Source organism: Frankliniella occidentalis, unplaced genomic scaffold (genome assembly GCF_000697945.3).
Source record: "Frankliniella occidentalis isolate FOCC.00 unplaced genomic scaffold, Focc_3.1 Scaffold184, whole genome shotgun sequence".
NCBI classification, from domain to species: Eukaryota; Metazoa; Arthropoda; class Insecta; order Thysanoptera; family Thripidae; genus Frankliniella; species Frankliniella occidentalis.
Window position 1 is genome coordinate 212,635 of NW_026267310.1, and position 19,910 is coordinate 232,544.

The following is a 19,910-nucleotide window of genomic DNA, read 5'->3' on the forward strand; positions in this document are numbered from 1 at the left end:
GTTTGTCCCCCTATGCATTTCTGTTCTCCGTCTGACTGACTAAACCGGTGAGCCTGAACAACTACTTTGAAAATATTGGATTTGAGGTTTCTCTATACGTTAATTACACGGAATAAGTGGATATATCGAATTCTCTCGCGAGAGACACGAGCCGTTCTTTAAAACTCCGTTGATTTACACTATAGTTTTCTAGGTATTATCTTGCCCTCTACGCTTAAGAAAAAATGACGGCTCGAGAGGCAACTTGAATGCTTGTGCCCCACCCGTTCCCGCTTCACGAGCACAAAGTCGTAAAACAATAATTTCGTTGGACAGAGGACAGCTCGATTCTATAGGGACTGGGGGGTACAGAAGCATAGAGGTAGGGGTGGAAGAGGTGTGATGTGCCCTTTGGGAGCACTTGTTGGAAGGTAAGGAAGGTTAGATGGTAAGAGGGATTCCAGTGCAAAGACACGGCGAATAATTAAAAACAACCAACTGTCAAATAAAACATTGTATCTAACTTCAGTGACCTAAGTACACCATATGCATCGAAACGATATCGTCAGAAAAATTTCTTACTGCGGGGTGTCTCCATGCGCTCCCCCAGGTCCAGCAATAATGACAATTACTCTGTACCACCATCCCTTGTCGCCGACCCTCGCGCCAGTGCTGCTCACCGTCAGGGCGCTGGGTATCGACGCTTTGGTGACCCAGAAGGAGGTGGACCTGTGTGCTGTAAGTATTTGACCCGATATTGCAGTCGATAGTTGGTGACGTTTCGCAGCCTGCAAAACGAAAACATGAGATAAGTTCTTCACCTTGATTTTTGTTATACAGGGGACCTCTATTCACGACTTCCCCTCCATAGACGACGGCGGGTTTTGTCTTTCGGACAGGTGAGCAGAAAAGCGTGATAGATTGGACCTGTCATGAGCCCGGAAAGGGCTGATGGGTTGATCCTCGCATTTTGAACGTGTTCCAGTCACGCGATCGTGGCCTACCTTGCCAATGCGTACCAAGACGGCGACTTCTTGTACCCAAAGGACCCCAAAAAGAGAGCCAAAGTGGACCGATGGCTGCACTTCTCCAGCTCCATTTTGTATAGCAGACTCGTCAATATGACGGTGAGGGTAAACACTACCGAGAGTCCAGCACGGCAACTCGATTGCAGCATTTTTGATCCCCTGATTAACATATCTCCAGTACCCCTTCCACCGGCTTGGTACTTCCCCGATTCGGGGAACAAACTGTCCTGTTCTTTCTCATATGAGAAAAATGCCTCATGAGGTCTAAATTTTTCCGTGGTCTTTGAAAATATATAAGTGGATTTGTCAGATCATCAAGAAATTTCTTCTGTCATCCGTTGATCATTCGCCGCTAGGAACCTTCCCAGCTCAGCCTCAACAAGCTCTCCCGGACGAACACAAAAAACTCACGAGGACGTCATATACTGGACTTCAAAAGAACTAATTTGTCCACGAGAGAGGTCAAAATTTCGTTCAAAACTCTGCCATATTGATGTTTTATTTACTAAAATGACCTATTCGTGACATTTTCGTGTTCCCTGTGTCATAGCGCCTGACATGTAGGCAACATCTCACCTGCAAGTGCTTGCGTGCCCTGCGGGGTGGCCTACCCCGCTGCTCAAAGGCGCCTAGCGCCTAGCTCCCGTAATTTGTTGAATGAATCTGTGAAAAAACGAACAGACTTTCTGGGTGATCCCTTAGGTTTGACCACCGCGCCGTACGGTTAGCAAACCGCCGCACACACCGAAGCGAAGATTGCCTAAATGTCTCCTTTATCGTGCTCATCATATGTCACACAGGAGCCGCTCCTCAACAAGCGTTCCAAGGTAGTGTCGGAGGAGATGTCGGAACGCGCCGAAGCCGCATTCAAAATGATCCAGGATGCGCTCGGCCCCGGCCCCTGGCTCTGCGGGGACGACATGACCCTCGCTGATCTGTGCTGCGTCTCGCTTGTGGCTGCCATCGAAGTGAGACGGCGTGATGTTTACATATTTCAATAATTTCAGTTTATTCAAAAATTGGCAGTTGGAACTAACAATAAAAATTGGTGTGTTTTTATTAGGTTTTCATCGGGGATTCGAATCATTATCCAAAAATGTCGTCGTGGGTCGAACACTGTAAGAAACATGTCCCCGGCTACATGGAGGTCGTTGAGGCCGCCCGCCAGAGATACGTTACCATCATCACCTCGAGGATGAATTCGTGACTGTTACAAAGACATGTGGGCTCGAAATATGTCCTTTTCTGTGATGACAAATAAAGTGTCTACTCTTGACCGATTACACATATATTACATTAGTTCTTGAATCTCCCGCCCTCCTGCCGATGCTCGTCGGGTGACGTCACATGTGCTCCTTCGATTTCGACTGGAGGGAGAAGTGTTTTCAAGTGTTTGTGTTTATTCTAGCGAGGTAAATTTCAACATTCTTCGGGGCAATTTTACTGTTATTACAATTGTTTGACGTATCGCGAAAAGCCCTACACGAAGCGAAAAATTTAGTATGTGACGCAGGTATTCTATCATTTCAATTTCAATGTCGTTGTGTGCGATTCTTTGACTTATCCAGTAAGAAGACTGTAACCATGTTGTGGTTTGTGTGAGTGAGAAAAGTAACACTACTACTTGGAAAATGAAGGATAAATATTTGTTGTTTATCGCCCCAAAAAATACGTGCTTTAATTTACGAGGCATTGCGTAGTTTGATCAATTCATATTTCAATTTTGTCATAACTTCCAGCTTCCCACCGCGACCAAAATACTTCGTGCAGGTTATGTTACAAAAGTATCTCTTGATTGGTTCTGATTATTTTGTCTGTGCCCCCTCAATACCCAGGTGTCTTTACTAAGAGTATTTTTTTTCTGTTTACAACGTCACATTTAACTCAAATTTAAAAAAATGGTATTTCAAGTTTATTTGTTTCCAGGAATTATTCAGAAAGGTCCTATCTTTTGCTCATATTTGCACTTTTTCTACAGGACAATTTAATAAAAAAAAGTCCAGGGTGAATTTTTGAGTTATAACCAAATGATAACAAATGTGAAACTTTACATCTTCTGTGCTTAAGGTACGCATAATAATTGGGTAGAACAGTTTATTTTTTACCTCATTTTACTTTTTGTGTTTTCCTGCCTGGTTGCTAAAAATCTGATTTAAATATGTTTTCAGAGTAATTTTGATTAATTGATTAAAATGAATCAACAGGGTCCCCCTCCATGGGGTTACCCGCAAAATGTTGCGTATAATAGTAATCGCACTGAAGGTTACAGAGGTAATTTCACTCATAGAAGAGGCAGAAAGTCCAGGTGGGGAAGCCCAAATAAAAATGACAAGAAAGAAGGTGGCTCTTACCCTCAAAGAGATACAAATTGTAGTAGTACCCAACAATATGCTGGCCGAGGAAGAAGTCCATGGCAAAACGGGAGGAGTTTGCTTGGTAGACCACCTCGGGGTAGTTTACTGGGTAGACCACCTCGGGGTAGTGTTCTGGGTAGACCACCTCATAGTGGGTTGCCAGGTCGATCACCCATTAACTGTCCCACCAGTAGACCATTCCATAGCCAGTGCGAAGAAGAGGAGGATGAAAATGAGATTAGCAATTGGCTGAAATCAAATAAAGATAGGCAACAACCAGCTATTTTGGAAGATGTCAGTAAAGATCCCTTGCCTGGCTCTGAAGAGGAGCGAGAGTGTAGTTTGAAAAAGGCCACAGAAGCCCTAAAACAATCACTCAAAAACAAAATGACCGTGAACTTAAATAAATTATTAACAGAGGAAGAAGAAAAGCAAAGCAAAGCAAACCACGCTCTTCCTCCTAAAGTATTAACTCAGCCACAAAACTTGTTCCAACTTAACTTGGATTCAAACGATTTGCGCGCCATTGGTTGTGCCAACACTGTCAATAATGACAATAATTCAGATGATGAAATAATAGAACTTACTCTACCGCCATTACCGAAACCTGACATAATTCAAATAGATGACAGTCCAAGTAAGTCTTCTGACTTTACTGAAATTTCACCAAGACAAAAGAAAACCCCAAGGAAAAATTTAGAAGTGCTAAAACAAAACAAAAGCAGTGAAGATCGTCAAAATAAAATTATAAGTGACCTACAAAAAATAACTAAAAACAAACTGAGGGATATCATAAATAACCCCAGGTCGGGGAAATTTGACCATGCTATGAGACAATTAATGAAGGCCCAAAGAGCTCAAATTTCCCAAAAATCACGTGAAGTTGCAGAAAAAAATTTGACGAATTTGAAACCCACAGATGAAGTAGTAGATGATAGAACTGTGTTGGCAGATTTGTCCATTGATTGGGCAAATCTGCCAACAGAGTTAATAAATACGCTGGGTGATTTATTTAACTTTGAAGAGGCCGCCAGCGCCAGCTTGTCACCAGAGCCAGCTCGCTGTCAGGGTAAGTGGCCAAATGATGCAGGTACATTTGCTAGAAGCAGACGTTTGCCAATTGCAGTAACACATATATTTTGTTGCCTCCTTATATATCAATCTCTGTTGCTCAGCTTGATTTTAATTTCTAATTTCTTAAAGTTACAGATATAGATATCCATGAGGACTTTGGAATTAAATTGGAAACCATTTCCACTGATATCAAGGAGGATCAAGGATATCAGGAAGAGATCTCTCACCCCACAGTAAGAGTGAGGGGATTTGCACGGGAATTTACAAGTGAGTGTGAAAGTGGCAAAGCTAAAAACCATCTAACTTTTACTACAAAAGAAGAACATTCTATTGATCCTAATAAAAGCCCCAATAAAAATTTTGAGAAGAAAGTGAAGTCTGAAGTACCAAAGGAAAAGGAAAGCACAAAAGAAAACCAATTGGCGTGTCCTGAAAGAAACTTAAATGAGAAAGAGAAGCCGCAGCCAAAGGAAAGTGAGGAACGTGTCTCACCTACTCTCTCAAATTGTGAAAGTGGCAAAAGCACAAAAGAAAAACAATTTATTGATTTGGCTGAAAAAAGCTTTAATGAGAAAAAGAAGCCGCAGCCAAAGGAAATTGAGGAACGTGTCTCACCTACTCTCTCCAATTGTGAAAGTGGCAAAAGCACAAAAGAAAAACAATTTATTGATTTGGCTGAAAAAAGCTTTAATGAGAAAAAGAAGCCGCAGCCAAAGGAAAATGAGGAACGTGTCTCACCTACTCTCTCCAATTGTGAAAGTGGCAAAAGCACAAAAGAAAAACAATCTGTTGATTTGGCTGCTTGTGTGGACAAAAGAGTAGATGAGACAGCAAAGTCTATACTGCCACAGGAGAAAGAAAATAGCGAAAATGCCTCACCCGTTCCCTCAGAACTCACTCAAAGTGCTACAGTCAACATCCAAACTCCCATAATCATGCCCATTTTTTGCACGCCTATCTTGGCTGGTAGCAACAAAAAAAATACAAATAACTTGACAACCTCCCAGATCCAACAAAGAATAAATGAAATAGACGAAAAGCTTAAATTCCTTGTAATGGAGAGATATACTTTAAGTGAGACGTTAGCGCAAAGATTATCTGAAACTTCCAACATGGAGATGGATGTTGATGACGACGAATTACCTCTTAACAAAAGGAGGCTTTCCACTGTACCCAACAATCAAAATCGTAAGAAGAGGAGGATAGAGGTAGAACTCGTTGATTTAGATAATAATAAAACCAAAAGCAATCAGAATACTAAAAGTAGCTCACAGGAAGGAAAGAGTAAGAAAAAGAAAGAGGGAGTTGTCTCCTTGAAGAATAAATCATCTAGCAGCACTCCAAAAAGTAATGGAAAAGTTGTGGAAGAGTTGAAGAGTAAAAGTATAGAAAAACCTTCTTCTCCAAGAGATAATGTATCCCAAAATGGGATACAAAAAGAGATTATCCCAATTGCTAATAATGGAACTGTGGCAAAGGAATGTATACCCAGAATGGATGGTTATATTTTAGATTTAAAGGTAAATTTATTTTGTGCATGATTTTTTGTTTTTGCTTTTTTACGTGTGGAATTTAAAGCATACACTAACTTTTTTTGTTGCATCCTCTCAGGTGTACAAAGAATCATACTTAGCTTGTTCCCAAAACGGCATTACCTACCAAAATAAAATTGAAAAAAATCAACTTTTTGCTTCATATGGAGATAAAAGTGTACCTGGGTTAAATTGTATTGATGTTATGGAAGATACCCTCTTTACTGGTGGTGAAGATGGTTTTTTAAAATTGTATAATATTGTGGTAAGCTAGTAAAGATGATACAGTTGAATCTAGTTAAATTAAGTTCTAGATTTAGAGATTAACTGTTTCTTATCAAGACGATTCCAATTTCCGCTTTCCCCTGAGCCATGTCGAGAACTCTGTATTATACTAAAATCTGGTGGTAGTGAATGCTGAAATTTGCTTCAACCAGATTTGACTGTATCTCCTGCACTTTTGTTTCAGTAAGTTAATTTTATTCAGACCATGATGCTTACTCTTGTGTGTTTTCTTTGTTTTCTTCCAGCAATTAGGTGCAAATGAAACAAAATTTAATATCAAACCCCAAAAAATTTTAAATTTGTCTAAAGCCATATCTGTAATAACCTGTGAATGGGGCACAGCTTATGTTGGGACTAAAGCAGGATCTATCTGCCCCTTTATTTTAAAAGTAAGTACAGTTTCATTGTAAAGTACTTTTTTTTTCTCCACTTCTTTCATTTTTGTAATCATTTGCAGACAGAAAAACTGGCTGAGACCATAACCTTAGAAGGGTCTGCGGTGTTAGCAATTAAATCGCACAAGGAAGGCCCTCGAAAAGTTATAATAATTTCATGTAGAAATCAGCCGATCACAATACGGGACGCTGAGTCTGGTACATTTGAGATTTATCATATCTTAATAATCTTATTTCTAAACATTAGTGTTGAAATATATACCTATTTTTTCTTTTATGTTTTAGGGCTTTTGCTCAGACAGTTTGGAACGATGCAGCAAACTGTTTACTGCTTAAATTTACATGATAACCTGCTCTTTTGTGGAACAGATGGTAACCATATTTTAGTTTATGACTTCCAGGTAAACATTTTCTTCTGAATATGATTAAGTATATTTTTTTTCTGTATAATGTTTTGGTGTTTTAGTATCATGAGCTTTTAAATATTGTTTTTTTTTTATTTTTTTTTACAGGGAGGCATATTAAAATATAAACTGTCTACGGGAAAAGGAATTGTAAATATCGTCCAGGTAGACGAGGTTCTTTTTGCTGGTTCCTATGATGGGAACATTTATGTCTTTGATGTTCAGGTTTGTTCATCTCCACAGTTCAAATATTCTTTTAGCCAAAAAAGCTCTGCAATATTAAAGTGAAGTGTATTGATCTATTATTTTAGGAACAAAAAGGTTTAATCACTCTACGAGGACCTGGAAAAATGATTTTATGTATTTCTGTTATAAATAAAAAAGTATGTATGATGCTGGAAAAATAATTTGTAAAAGAGAAGTGGGAAATTTAACTGATTCTGTGTGTTTTTTCCAGTTATACTGTTCGTCAAAAAACTGTTCTACTCTTATGGTGACAGATTTATCTGTGAAAATTAAGTCAGCTATGGATAAAAACAGAAAATTGAAGGGAATACTGTAACCCCAAGACATCTTAGCAGGCCAGTGAAATTAATCACATGCAATTATTGCAAGAAACAGATGTGGTTAACATCTCAGACAAAATTATTGATCTGACCAGTTTTCATTTTTTAATGAAAGGTATAATTTTGAAGTTTTAATCAAATACTACTGTAAATTCTTTTCTTTTGTGTAGATCCAGTAAGCATGCTAATCTAAAACATCTACTGTGATAAGTCTTGTATTTGTTTATAGTCACATTTTTCTTCAATGACTTTTCCTCACTCTCCTTAACAAGTTGCCATTTTTTGCTGTATGAGACCTTTTAAGTGATATTACATAATAATGTTCTGTACTCCAACCTCTGCTCCTTTTTTTATCTAAAAAATAAACATCTGGACCTTATGATTGAATTGAAAGCCCTTCTCCCCAAATGCCAGCCGATGGTGATTCCGATTCGCCTTGCATGGGAAGGGCCTTGGGTGGGTTTCTTATTTCAGGAACGAATTCTGGCCAGTGGCAGTTGACTGCCCGTGCAAGGGAGGAACAGGGGACCTGAGGTCTAGGAGCGCGTGGGTATGCGCGACACAAGAGAAAAGTCTCCAGCATCCAGCGGCAAAGGGGGTGGGGGTGGGATCCATTTGGGACTCCGCCATACTTGGACCAACAGGTTCGAGGGGAGACCGAATGGATGATGCCGCTGCCACTCTGCGACCCTATCCTATGCCAATGCCATGAGAACACAAACTCAACACGGCGTGGAGGTCACGCGCTGCTTGCACCGCGTCGGCACCGCGGCTCTGGACTACGCGCCGGACCGTGACAGCTCATGGGGGCCCGCGGCCTCCCGGCCCCGCACACGGCGCAGGGAAGGCCCAGCTTCAGCGGCCGGCGGCGTGGCGGAGCAGAGGAGGTGATTGCAGCTGACCGCTTCAGACTCAGCAAGCGTGTTTTCGCATGCCGGCCGTTAGCGGAACTCGCCTCGTTCCTCGAAGAAGTAATGACAGCTCGCACAAATTCCAGTTAGCTCCCGCGGAGCTATTGCTCGTTTTCAAACCCTGATGGCTAGGCTTCGCTCTCCGGCGCGTAACCTCGACCTCCTCGACCCGACGACGCGCCGCCGACGCAGACCCCACCCCACCCCACGCGGGCGCGCGGTGCGGTCGGGGTCGGGACCCGCTTTTGGGGGAGTATACGGCGGCGGCTTTGAACCGGGCCCTCCGGTCCTCGCACAAAGGCGGCGGCTTTGAACCGGGCGCCGGCCGGTCGGGTCGAGGCCGCGCTAGCTCCGTGCAGCCCCCGCTCTCAACATGCCGCATCATTCATTCCAGAGGTATATCATGTATATATAGAGCCTTCGCAGGTGTGTTCGACACCCTGCCATGATGAAGGCCTTGACCCGGTCGCGAGCCACCTCGCGCGGGCCGGGTCTTCCGATCGCTGCTGCGGTGCGGATGTGCACTACGTACGTGTTCTCCTGGTCCTGGTGCTTGTCCAAGAGCGGGGCGCGCGCGTCGGACTCCCTCGGCCTGATGGCCTTCCCCTGGGCAGGGTCAGCCTAAAACTGTGTCTGCAGCCTATTAATAGACGGGAGAAAAAATCGGGGAAGGGAGGGGGGGGGGGTAGTCGAAGTCGACGTGCTCTTGGTGCCGTCATGAGAGAAGGGCGCCGCCCCGTCGGCCAAGTGGGGTGGAAAATCTTGATGGCGAAACGGCCTAGAAGCTCTAGCTGTCGAGCTGCTGTCCAGTCGGGGTCGTCTGGCCCCACTCGCTCCGCAACGATGCGCACTGTACCATGTCCAAAACCAGGTCTGACAGCCACCCCCCCCCCCCCTCCTCTCCGCTCCTCGACGTGTGCAGCAGGCTCGACTGCCCTGCTCTGACGCCGCCAGCAAGACGCGACTGGGCGACTCGTGATTTGGTGAAATCACGCCAAAAAGTGATACATGTTTGCGCGAGGGCCACGGACTTTGTGGGGGAGGGAGGGGGGTGGGGGCTGGTGACGACGCGTTACTGATCCGAGGCCGCCGCGACGGGATGGGCCCGTCCACGCCTTATCAGCTACTGCCAGGGCAAGGAACTCGTGTGTGTTGTCGCGTGCTACCTGCTCGCCGAGGCACTCACCTGTCGGGAGGGGAGGGGGGGGGGCAACCCCGCGGTGGGGGTTAGCTGCGCCTTAAGGGTGCCCGGGGCTGTCCGCGCACGGTGGCGGCCTTGGCTTGGAGAGACCGTTCTAAACGAGTCGAGGGCGAGGCCGGCTGGCCGCCCCCACGCCGGGGCCCACCCCGAGCCCACGAGGACGGGCACGCCATCGCATCGCTCTCTGCCGCCGATCCAGGAAGTGGCGTATCGACCCCCGCCTGGGCAGCGGCTACTACTAGTGCAGCGCCGCGGCTGCGGCCCAGGATGGGGGGCGGGGCGTGGCGGGGGGCAGGCAGGGTCTGTCCGCGCCGCTCCCGACGACGACGCCGGCCGACACCTCGCCGCGCGTCACTCTCCCCGGCGCAGGTGAGCAGGACAGACCAGTGGACGCCGCCGTGGACGCCGCTACAGCACCCAGACCACGCGCCACCAGAGAGAGCCGCGCGTCCCGTCGTCACGCGCACGACCTTGGGGGACGCGGTGCGGGACAAGGAGCGCGCGTCACTACTTGAAGCATGCCGGCGCGCTGCTGCACCGGCCCCTGTCGCCAGGTACGGTCGTCTTCTGCTCGCTCCGGCCCGCTCTGGAGCAGTGCAGGGCCGCCCGAAGGGTAGGCAACCTCCTGGCCGCGCGACTCCCGCGCGCGACGGGACTGCCTACGCCCACGGCGCTCTCCAGCCGCCCGTCGCGCGTCGCACGCGTCCCTGTTTGTGACCGCAAGCGCAAGTCCGGCGGCCGGGGTCAGCGCGATCCTTACCACCGCGGTGCTGCACCCGACTAATTCCTGGTCGTGTGGAACTCCAAATTACGGCAATCGGGCAGTCTAGTGAGTCTGAATCCAAGCGGCCGCACGTCCACCTGCCGGCTGTCGGTGCAGCTGTGCTCTACGCCGTCCCGCCGGCCCGGCCAGCGGCTGAGAGTGCACCGGGTTGCATTCCCCGCTATCTCACGTCACTCCCTCTCGGCTACCGGCTGCGCTTGCGGTGGCATCGTCCGAGCAGCTCGGTGATATCTTGCCCACCCGCCCCAGCGATTGATGATTTGTTATTCTTTGCAGAACAAGAAGTAAGTTGGGGGCTCTTTCCACCACTCTAGTCGGCGCACTGTTCGCTCATTCCAAGAACTGGCGTGACAATTTATGGTGACGAGAAATATTGCTTACGTTGGTTTATATTCCCTTTTTCGAGATGACATACATTGTGTTATCTTGTTGCACCTTCCCCCTGGTCTAGAGCAAACGTGGTAGCTCCTTATCGTTTCAGCTCGACAAACAGCATTTTGTTCGTCCAAACGGTGATCTACGCTACAGAGGGTTTGGTTTCCCGTCAAATCAACGTCACGTGAGTATTGGTCGGCCTGTCGAACTGACGAAAGCCTGAAGCGCTTTTTCTCGTCTGGAAGAGGATGGCAACATTGTACCTCTTGGCGGCTTATTCGATATGACAGATGGGCGAGATAACGAAGGCGTAAGAATGCTGCTGACGATCTCCATTCCAACCGAGTGTATCAGTACCCGAGCCTGTCCCAGCCCTGCGTTGTTATCCCCGCCTTGACCTCAATAGGTTCGTGAACGGCCTAGATGTGCCATCGGACTGGGACATGTGGGTGGCATTGTACTTATTACTATATTGCCATGCTGTTTGTCGACGCACTGTCCTCGCCTGACAAGAGGATTCCCTCGTTATCGATGACGCCTCTCTCCGCAACCGCCTTTTATCTTCGTCACCTTCGCTTCTCATTGTCTGATGGATGGTTGTTTCCGCATACCCAGTGGAAATAGTGGAAATTAAAAGCCATCCGTGTCGCTGATGAAACGTGAGGACTCCTGACGTCCATTACTTCGTTCAGTGACTGGCGGGCTGTGCGGGTTCACGCTCGCCGCTCGCGATGGACGTTCCCGCTCCTCAACTGGTCGCATACGCATATCCGCTTCCTCTTAAGTGTTGTATTTTTCTTGTTGTTGATGTTGGTGTTGTTGTTTTCGACTGCTTTCGACTGACTGGCTGGCGTGCTGTCTGCTGCTGATGTGTAATTTGTAGATGCCGCCGCGTATGTTCATCGCCCGGCGTTATTTATTATCATAGAAAATTTAAAGGTAATTCAGGTATTTTTCTTTGGAGGTGGAACTGTATTGCAATCATGTCTCGCTCGGTGTGTCGCAGTCGGCAATCGCACTTTCAATAAGGTTATGAGGACACAATATAGGCCTTTCATAAGTCGAGGAATAAAGCTGAGCAATCATATTTTAACTTTCTATTATGAATGTAAAATGTTACAGGGTTCGCATGCTCCCTTTTCAAAACTATTTTCCCTGTAGATTGTATGAATCATCTAAACTAAGCACGTCACCTTCTCAAAGAATACACTGCACATTTGTTTACTTTCTGTTGTATTGTGGAATAAGTAGAAGTTCTTTTCATTACATCTTTCAGATGCCTGGCAGATGATAACGAAGACTTGACTCTTTTCGTCATTATCGTCCGTCTGTTTCAAGTCACACAAATATGGCTGGACTACTCAACCAAGTATTTGTGCGGAGAGCCACCATAGCATTATGCGTTTTAGGGATTTTCTTCTGTACTGTTTCCTGTGAAAAGGAACCAATTGATGAATCTGAAACACCCCGCACCGACTCTGCACTACCTTCAGTGGTAAGTTTTATGTTTAAGACTTTACCTGTTCCAAATTGCTTGATTTATAAGTAAATTTTGTTTCTACTTCACAGCGAGGACATGTGGTGGAACAATCAGACAATGACAAAGGCGAAGAGAAAACGAGTGCTCCCCCTGGAGGGAATCTTGGATTTGTGCATGCATTTGTTGCTGCACTCTCTGTGATAGTTGTGTCTGAGCTTGGAGACAAAACGTTTTTTATTGCTGCAATAATGGCCATGCGTCACCCACGTCTTACTGTTTTCTTGGGTGCTGCGTCTGCTCTCGCATTTATGACAGTTTTGTCAGGTAAGTTTATCATTCTGGTATATTTTGTGTGATGATTGGAATTTGAATTTTCTTGAGATAATGTCATAAATTCTTTTCTTATCTTGTTTTTAGCTGTCTTTGGCTTAGCTGCAACTATCATACCTAGAGCGTATACATACTATATATCAACAGCTCTGTTTGCCATTTTTGGTCTGAAAATGTTACGAGATGGTTACTATATGTCGCCCAATGAAGGTCAGGAGGAACTGGAAGAAGTTCAGTCAGATTTACGAAAACGTGAAGATGAGGTAACAGTTTTGAGTAAATCAAAATGCTTGTTTGAATGTGGAAGGCTTTGCTTAGCTTTTGCAGAGTGTGCCCTTAACATGGCGTATTTCTTGGTTTTAACAATTATTTTGGTGGTGTGGTATTTATATATTATTGTTAAACTTCTGTAGGTTTTCTTTTGAATGGTTTTCTGATGTGCTTTGTCTTGTAAGATTTCATTGTGGACCTCCATTCTTCAGATTGCCCAAGAAAAGTCGCGAATTTCTTGGGCATTTGTGAATGTGGTATCCCAATGTATCTTCCCCTTCTTTCTGCTGTGCACGGGTAGTGGTACATTTTCATTAAAGTATAATAGGTATATCATTTATTAGTAAGTAGTTATGTTGATGCTGTCTCACTGAGAAGACAATCAGTCTCAGGTTGTATATTTTATTCTAATCAATTTCATGCAGTCTTGTGAAAACAAAATATAAGTTGTAATATTCAAGTTTCCACTAAAATTTCCACACCTCTCTTTCTTAACAAAGAGTTTGAGTTTATTTGGATACATTTATCAAGAAGGCAAATTCAATTTTAATTTGTTCTCAGAGATGTCAGCTCAAATGCATTCTGTCTGAAAATATTGATTTAGAATGTTTTTCTTTTACTACTATTGTTTAATGAACAATTCAGGGTAAGAAAGTTGAAGATCAACAACGAGAGGTGGAAGCTGACTTGGTGGTGAGTTGCATTGTTGCGTAGGAGATAAATTACTTGCTTTAGATTACCTTTTTTGCATAAAGTATGCAGGAATTTTGAGACTGAGTTTTTGGCTTGTTTATATTTGAAACTTAGGTACAGCCAGAACCAACAGAACAAAACTCTGAGGGATCTATTAAAAACAATAAAGAGGTATTGTATTTTTTTTTTGTGGATTAATAGAAATATATTCCTAGATTTCAAGCTGTAAATCTGTGAGATTGCTAATGCTGAGTATTTGTTAGGTGGTGATAGATCCTACTCTTCTAAATGTTGAGGTAAGTATTTTGCATGGTGTCTAGGGCTGCCAGAACTTTTCAAAGCTGCTTAAGAAAGTTGAATGCTGTCCTTATCTTCTCAGTCACTTTTTAAAAATTGCACTCTGTGCAACGTGCTGAAATGCACAAAGGTCCCTATGATTGTAGTCCACGCGTTTGATAAATATCTGTTAACCCGCTAATTCCTAACATGCTGTAGATTTCATAGTTTCAATTAAACATGCATTTCAAATGCTTACATGATATGTAGTGTTGCTGGCAGCTCTGTCAATTTAGCCATTAAATTACGGTAATTTTATCCACTGTAGGTGTTTCTCATAGATTTGAAAATTTAAGCTACTCACTTCAGATATTTTTTTTGTTTTTTTAGAGAATTTTATCAGTTTTCTTTTGTTTTTATGATTACTTGTGACTTTACTCAAAACAAAGTGAAAGAGTTGTTGATACTATGCTCTCTGCAGGCCTCTGCCTCTAATTCCTCTGAGAACCATATAGATTTCAACTCTAAAAAGTCTGAGGTAATTAGTTTGTATATGAAATATGCAATACGTACGGCGTATGTTTAGTCTAAAAGCTTTCTGGTCCGTCCAATTTGTGTTTACTTTTCATGTTAAACTATATCTGCATACTTGAATCAGAAACATAATTATTTGAAAACCAAGAGCACTTTGAAAGGGAACACGTGTTTGCTGTGTTTTCTCCATTGGGCCTAATTCCCAAAATTGTTTTCTGTTTATCTCAATATCCCGTATAAGAGAATAAAGGACTCTTAGCCAGATTGTGTTTAATTGTTGTTTTTTTGTTCTGTATAGGGTTGACTTGTTATTAATCTGGCTCTAAATGCAGTCTGTGATGTTTATGTATGTGTTACTATGTCTTTGATCAGATGTGTGGGTTCTATGTTCTGTGTACATTGAATAAGCTGTATAGACCATGTATTTAAAGCTGACTAAAAAGCATATCCTAAGACATGAGAAAAACTCCTAGATATAACTCACTTACAACGTTCATTTACTTAATACAATTCTGAAAAGTTCACTAAGCCTGCAAAACCAGAGCCATATTTTGGTTAATCGGAATATTCTCAACATGTGCTGTATTTTACTACGCTTGCGCTTGCAACTAATTTGTACTCAAAATAATACTCTGTTGGTTTATTACAATGCTATGGTCAATGGTTTGGGTAAGTAAAATCAGTTAACCATACATGAATAACCTACGTAATGATGTAACACATGTTTGCACTCCTCTCAAATTATAATTTGCTTTAGTTACTTGCATGATGACACTGTGTGTTTAAAATTGCATGTACATGTGTGGTGTTTCAAATTGCATGTAGATGTGTGGTATTGCTTCTATACAATGTGCTTGATTTGTGTGATATTTGCTTCAATGGCATATGAGTAAATGTCTTTCAAGAATACGGAACATGTTTTTAATTTGTGATATTTTTTATATTCATTTTTAGATTATTTGTGCTGAACTTATTTAAATTATGTTTGCATTCTGTATTTTTCTCACAGTTTGAAAGAGAAGCAGCATCTGGAGGAGCTGATGTTGAATCTGCTGGTAGTGCCAGCACAAAGAAGAAAGGGAAGTGGCGTGCAAGTGCCTTAAAAATGTTTTCACGCATTTTTGTTCAAGCATTCACTCTTACATTTTTGGCTGAGTGGGGTGATCGAAGTCAACTAACAACAATTATTCTTGCTGCTAGAGAAGTAAATGAATTCATATTTTAATTCAAACTGTTTGTTTAAGCTCAATTTTTTCAACTACCTGCGTAATATTTTTAAGTGCATACTTCATTGCTTTTAATTTTTGCAGGATGTAGTTGGTGTAACAATTGGTGGCACTCTCGGCCATTGCTTATGTACCGGTTTAGCAGTGCTTGGTGGAAGGATGATTGCCCAAAGGATATCAGTTAGAACAGGTAAAATTTCTCTTGAGGTCTTTATCTCTTTTCAAACAAAATAAAGGCTCACTTTAATTTTCTTTTTCTTTTTTGTTGCAGTTACAATAATTGGTGGTATAGTGTTCCTCATCTTTGCAGTTTCTGCTTTATTCTTTGATCCTAATGCAGAATAGTCCAGACACCAAGTAGCTCAACAAAACAGTATTTTTGTAGATTTTTTTTCTCTAAAATAAGACCTCTTCTGTCTTGCTACTGGCTCTCATACTATTTCAAAACTCACAAAGGAAATTGAGGTTTACATGAGGGAGTGCACTGACTATGTTTCGTCAGGCGCGGATTGAGGTCCGACCGACAAGGTTGTCGGTTACCTACCACGGGAGAGGGGGGGAGGGGGGGCAATCGCCCCCCAGCCCCACCCCCACCCTTAATCCGCGCCTGTGTTCCGTTATTTAAATTTAAATTGTCTTTAGAGAGCCTAGTTTCCTCTGATCTAAAGAAGTGCTGTTTTTCTGTTGTTTTATAAATCTATCTAATATTGCTTGAGATTTGCAGCATTTTACTGTGGGTGGAAATCCGTTGTTCAATGAATGTTTATCTACCTTATGATTGAGATTTTGCCATTTGTAATTGTTTGCTTTATTTGTAAAATTAAGGCATTGAGACTATTTTGGGTTCTTTTTTTATATTTTGGTTTTTTGGAGAAGCCAACTTATATTGAAATCAGGTATTCTCTTTGGTGTCTTCAATGGGATCGGTTTTCAGTATCTTCTAAATTTATGTTATGTGAAAGATCCCAATTTCCCCTACAGTAGGTAGCTGTCAACAGTAGGTGACGTTTCATCTACTGCCTGTAGATGACGATTCATGTATACTGTCAACAGTAGGTGAAGTTTCATCGTACACATGTGATAATTTTAGAATATGCCTCTACGGTGCGGAAGTCTGAAAAATAAACACAACTTGATATCAATAGCAGTCTTGTAATTGTATGTTTTCAAGGGCGCATTTCTCTTAAATTTCAAAAAAAAAAAAATAACTAGAAAATGTCTTTGTCTACTTTTGATTGGGCTTATATTGTTAAAAAAGTTTTGGCTTTATTTATTGTGTGAGGCACATATTGTGATACATATTACATTATAAGTAGTGCATTTTAATATCAACACTTGCTGAACTGGAGAACTAGAGAGCACTAAAGTTTTTCTCATACTTACTCATATAAGTATACTGGCTGTGTGTTTTATGTTCTGCTCTGGCAAGTAATCAGTGTTAATAATACAAGTGTATAACCAATTATGATGATTACTTCTAGTTCTTATTTTAAAGTGTTTGGTAGATATTATTATTTACTGTAGCCTAAGACTCGACTGTAGCCAAACATATTGGGTGTTAATATTGGAATGCATACATACCCTCAAGAAGTGTTTTACTAAGAAAATCTGTTGAAGTGCTTTCCCTAGTGCTGTAATTTCTTGTGTTATGAGATCACGAACCTATGTTTGTCTGTAATTTATTGAGGGTTATTTGTGATGCTGAGAAGTAAAATAACCGTTTTTCATAAAAGTTTAAATCTGATCAAATGTTAACAGCTAGTTGTGTTTGTGTTTCTTTACATGGTTTGGAGTTATGAAGACAATTGTTTCTTGTCTTACCTGACCTGCAAATTAAGTAATTGAAATTTAGTGTCAACGAATATTTTACGTGATTATTATGTTAACTGAATTGTTAAATTTTTGTCACACTCCTTATTTACCTCTATGAGGTTGGGATACTGCCATGATATTTAGTTGTTTCCCTTTCACTAAGGATGAGGCTCTGTTGACTCTGTTCAAATTTGAATTATTTATTTATCTGAGACTCAGATTGTAAGATTGGTGAGAGTTAAGCTCAAAAAGTGAATTCCTTTGTCTTTAGTTCATTCCATATAGAGATGTAAAATCATAACCAATTGATGTTTTTAATTCAAAGTTTCATATGACAATGTGGTTTGTTGGCCGTACCCTGCTTGTCCCCTGAGACAGTAAGGCGATGCCTTTCGATTCCTCAAGAGCAGCTGATTCCGCCTGACCACGCCCGGAACATGTAATCAATAAGCTAAACTGTACAGTGCATTATATGTTTCCAAAGCATTCTAAAGACGATATTTTCTTTGTGGTTGGGCGGTTCACGACGTCGTTCCTTTTGCAGCTATTGGAATGTAGTGTATGCAGGCGTGGGGCCGGGTGGCCTACTCGCACGGGGCGACGGGGAGCTGCACGTAGGCCAGCCACGCGCCGTTACAGATGCCTGCTTGTTGTGAACCGCCCAACAACTGTTGTTGCCCGTGTTAAAAGCCAGCGACCTTCAGTTAATGTCGTTGATTTGCTTCTCTTCGGCCGAATAAAAGAGACTGTATTTTTGTACACGGCGCGCACTCATTCCTTCCGCCCGCTGCCCTTTTCTCCTCATTACGTGGCGCCCGGAATGGACATCAACACAACCAGGAGGTAGGAGGCTGGCCGGCAGCCCCCCTCCTCGTGTCATTTAGCACTCGGATGCGACCAGGTGACCCCCTGGGGTGCTCCGCGGGTGGCCCGCTGGCCGCGCTCCGCGCTGCAGTGCAGGGTGGCGTTGTGTGGCGTCAGGGCGCCTCCTAGGCCGTGCCGACAGCGCGTGCGTGTCCTGGCGTTCCCCTCGAGATCCACACGGCGCGGTCCGAGTGCAGCAGGTCGGCAGCTCACGGAGGTATGTATAGCGTGTGCCCCTGGGATCAAGACGGAATTTCTTTTGTAGCGTGAGACTTTCCGGGCGGTGGTATGGATGCGGCCGAGTTGCGTTGACCACGATGAGCTGTATCCCGGAGACATGCGCACGTCTCGCACACTATCCAAATAGTCAGCACGGAATGGTTATAAGTCGTTGATGGTTTGGTTGTTGTCATAGATCAAAAAAGAAATTGAAAATTAAGCCTAAAAAATACGTTTGATACATAAATACTACAGGTACGTCACTTATTGCCGACCTCATCGTGACCCTTTTATTCATCTATTTTTTAAAAATTATTTTTTGTTGTTATGGGGGAGTCTGTGTGTCACGGTCGAAAATCAACAGACGATTGTCAATGCCGTTTAGCGGGGACTTGGAGTGAGAAAGCGGATGGGCTACCTGTGGTGGTACAGTGCGCCCTGCCTGGCTCCGTGTCCGTCCCGTCCGTCCACTGCGGTGCTCCCCACCCCACCCCGCGCGGCGCCCGGCCCCTGCACTAATTGAAGTGCCAGGACCAATGCCGGGGCGACACTTAGCAGGGCACCAACGCTAAGAAAGAAAGTGCCATCGTAGCTGGCCCTCCTCCATCTGTCTTTGGAGAGGAGAGAGAGGACCTCTGTCGTTGCGCGGCGCGCACGGGGCGCTCGCCGCGACAGCGCGCTATTACCCCTCCCGACCCCACCCGACCCCACCCGACCCCCCGCTGCAGCGGGAATCACCCTCGAGGTGGGTGAGTGAATGGAGCCAGTGCGGCGCCCTTTCAATATAGTTGGGCCGCGAGGCTCGCGTTTGGCAGCACCCATGCACGCACGGTTCAACCTACTATACAGGGTGGTCCACAGACCCCTTCCTTTATTTTGCTTATACTGTACAGCATGCATACACGCGTGCGGGCGGGCTTGCCTACCGTCGCTCACCGTGGCGCCTTATGGCCCCGTGCGAGTATGCTAACCGGCCGCACGCGTGCATCCGGTACAGTATAAGCAAAATAAAGGAAGGGATCTGTGGACCACCCTGTATGTTATCGACTAAAAATCAACCAAACAAACCCAACGATGGTAATTGCTTTGCTCGGCTTTGCCTCCTCTTCCGCTTTGGAAAAATCATACAGTTATCGCAGGGTTCTTTCATTTTTTTTCCTGAGTATTTTCCGTGGGCCGTCACACTTGGCTGCGCGCGCCCTCGCGATCCACCGTCACGCAGAGTTAATGTTTGGGAATAAGCGCCGTGACCGATAAACTGATAAATGAGTGCGAGCGAGCAGCGGTAACGTAACGAGTTCTGGGGGATAGAGGGGGG

General features: G+C 43.9%; 3 protein-coding genes across 13 annotated transcripts; all 3 read left to right on the forward strand.

Annotated features, from left to right (window-relative positions):
• The first annotated feature begins 595 nt into the window (after window positions 1-595).
• LOC113203762 (glutathione S-transferase 1-like) lies at window positions 596-2,296 on the forward strand. The gene is made up of 5 exons (XM_026418611.2): window positions 596-717; window positions 820-878; window positions 965-1,106; window positions 1,808-1,975; window positions 2,071-2,296. The coding sequence occupies exons 1-5, from the start codon at window positions 601-603 to the stop codon at window positions 2,212-2,214; spliced, it is 630 nt and encodes a 209-aa protein (XP_026274396.1). The 5' UTR covers window positions 596-600; the 3' UTR covers window positions 2,215-2,296.
• Window positions 2,297-2,338: 42 nt separating this feature from the next.
• On the forward strand, window positions 2,339-7,996 carry LOC113203761 (uncharacterized). 6 transcript variants are annotated; one of them, XM_052272053.1, is made up of 11 exons: window positions 2,339-2,419; window positions 2,986-3,074; window positions 3,176-4,451; window positions 4,565-5,955; window positions 6,047-6,232; window positions 6,498-6,641; window positions 6,710-6,845; window positions 6,933-7,048; window positions 7,160-7,276; window positions 7,363-7,434; window positions 7,509-7,996. In XM_052272053.1, exons 3-11 carry the CDS (start codon window positions 3,200-3,202, stop codon window positions 7,611-7,613), a joined length of 3,519 nt encoding a protein of 1,172 aa, XP_052128013.1. In that variant the 5' UTR covers window positions 2,339-2,419; window positions 2,986-3,074; window positions 3,176-3,199; the 3' UTR covers window positions 7,614-7,996. The 6 variants fall into 6 exon arrangements, with proteins under 6 accessions (XP_052128013.1, XP_052128012.1, XP_026274394.2 ...); XM_052272052.1 differs by having other exon boundaries at window positions 2,376-2,520; XM_026418609.2 differs by having other exon boundaries at window positions 2,376-2,520; window positions 3,176-4,430; window positions 4,571-5,955.
• A 2,071-nt stretch (window positions 7,997-10,067) lies between these two features.
• LOC113203724 (transmembrane protein 165) lies at window positions 10,068-18,268 on the forward strand. 6 transcript variants are annotated; one of them, XM_026418544.2, is made up of 12 exons: window positions 10,824-11,072; window positions 11,179-11,294; window positions 12,165-12,383; window positions 12,458-12,692; window positions 12,786-12,961; window positions 13,614-13,661; window positions 13,776-13,832; window positions 13,925-13,957; window positions 14,419-14,475; window positions 15,481-15,675; window positions 15,782-15,887; window positions 15,969-18,268. In XM_026418544.2, exons 3-12 carry the CDS (start codon window positions 12,237-12,239, stop codon window positions 16,040-16,042), a joined length of 1,128 nt encoding a protein of 375 aa, XP_026274329.1. In that variant the 5' UTR covers window positions 10,824-11,072; window positions 11,179-11,294; window positions 12,165-12,236; the 3' UTR covers window positions 16,043-18,268. The 6 variants fall into 6 exon arrangements, with proteins under 6 accessions (XP_026274328.1, XP_026274329.1, XP_026274330.1 ...); XM_026418543.2 differs by lacking the exons at window positions 10,824-11,072; window positions 11,179-11,294 and adding an exon at window positions 10,068-10,283; XM_026418545.2 differs by lacking the exon at window positions 11,179-11,294 and having other exon boundaries at window positions 10,831-11,072.
• The last annotated feature ends 1,642 nt before the right edge of the window (window positions 18,269-19,910 follow it).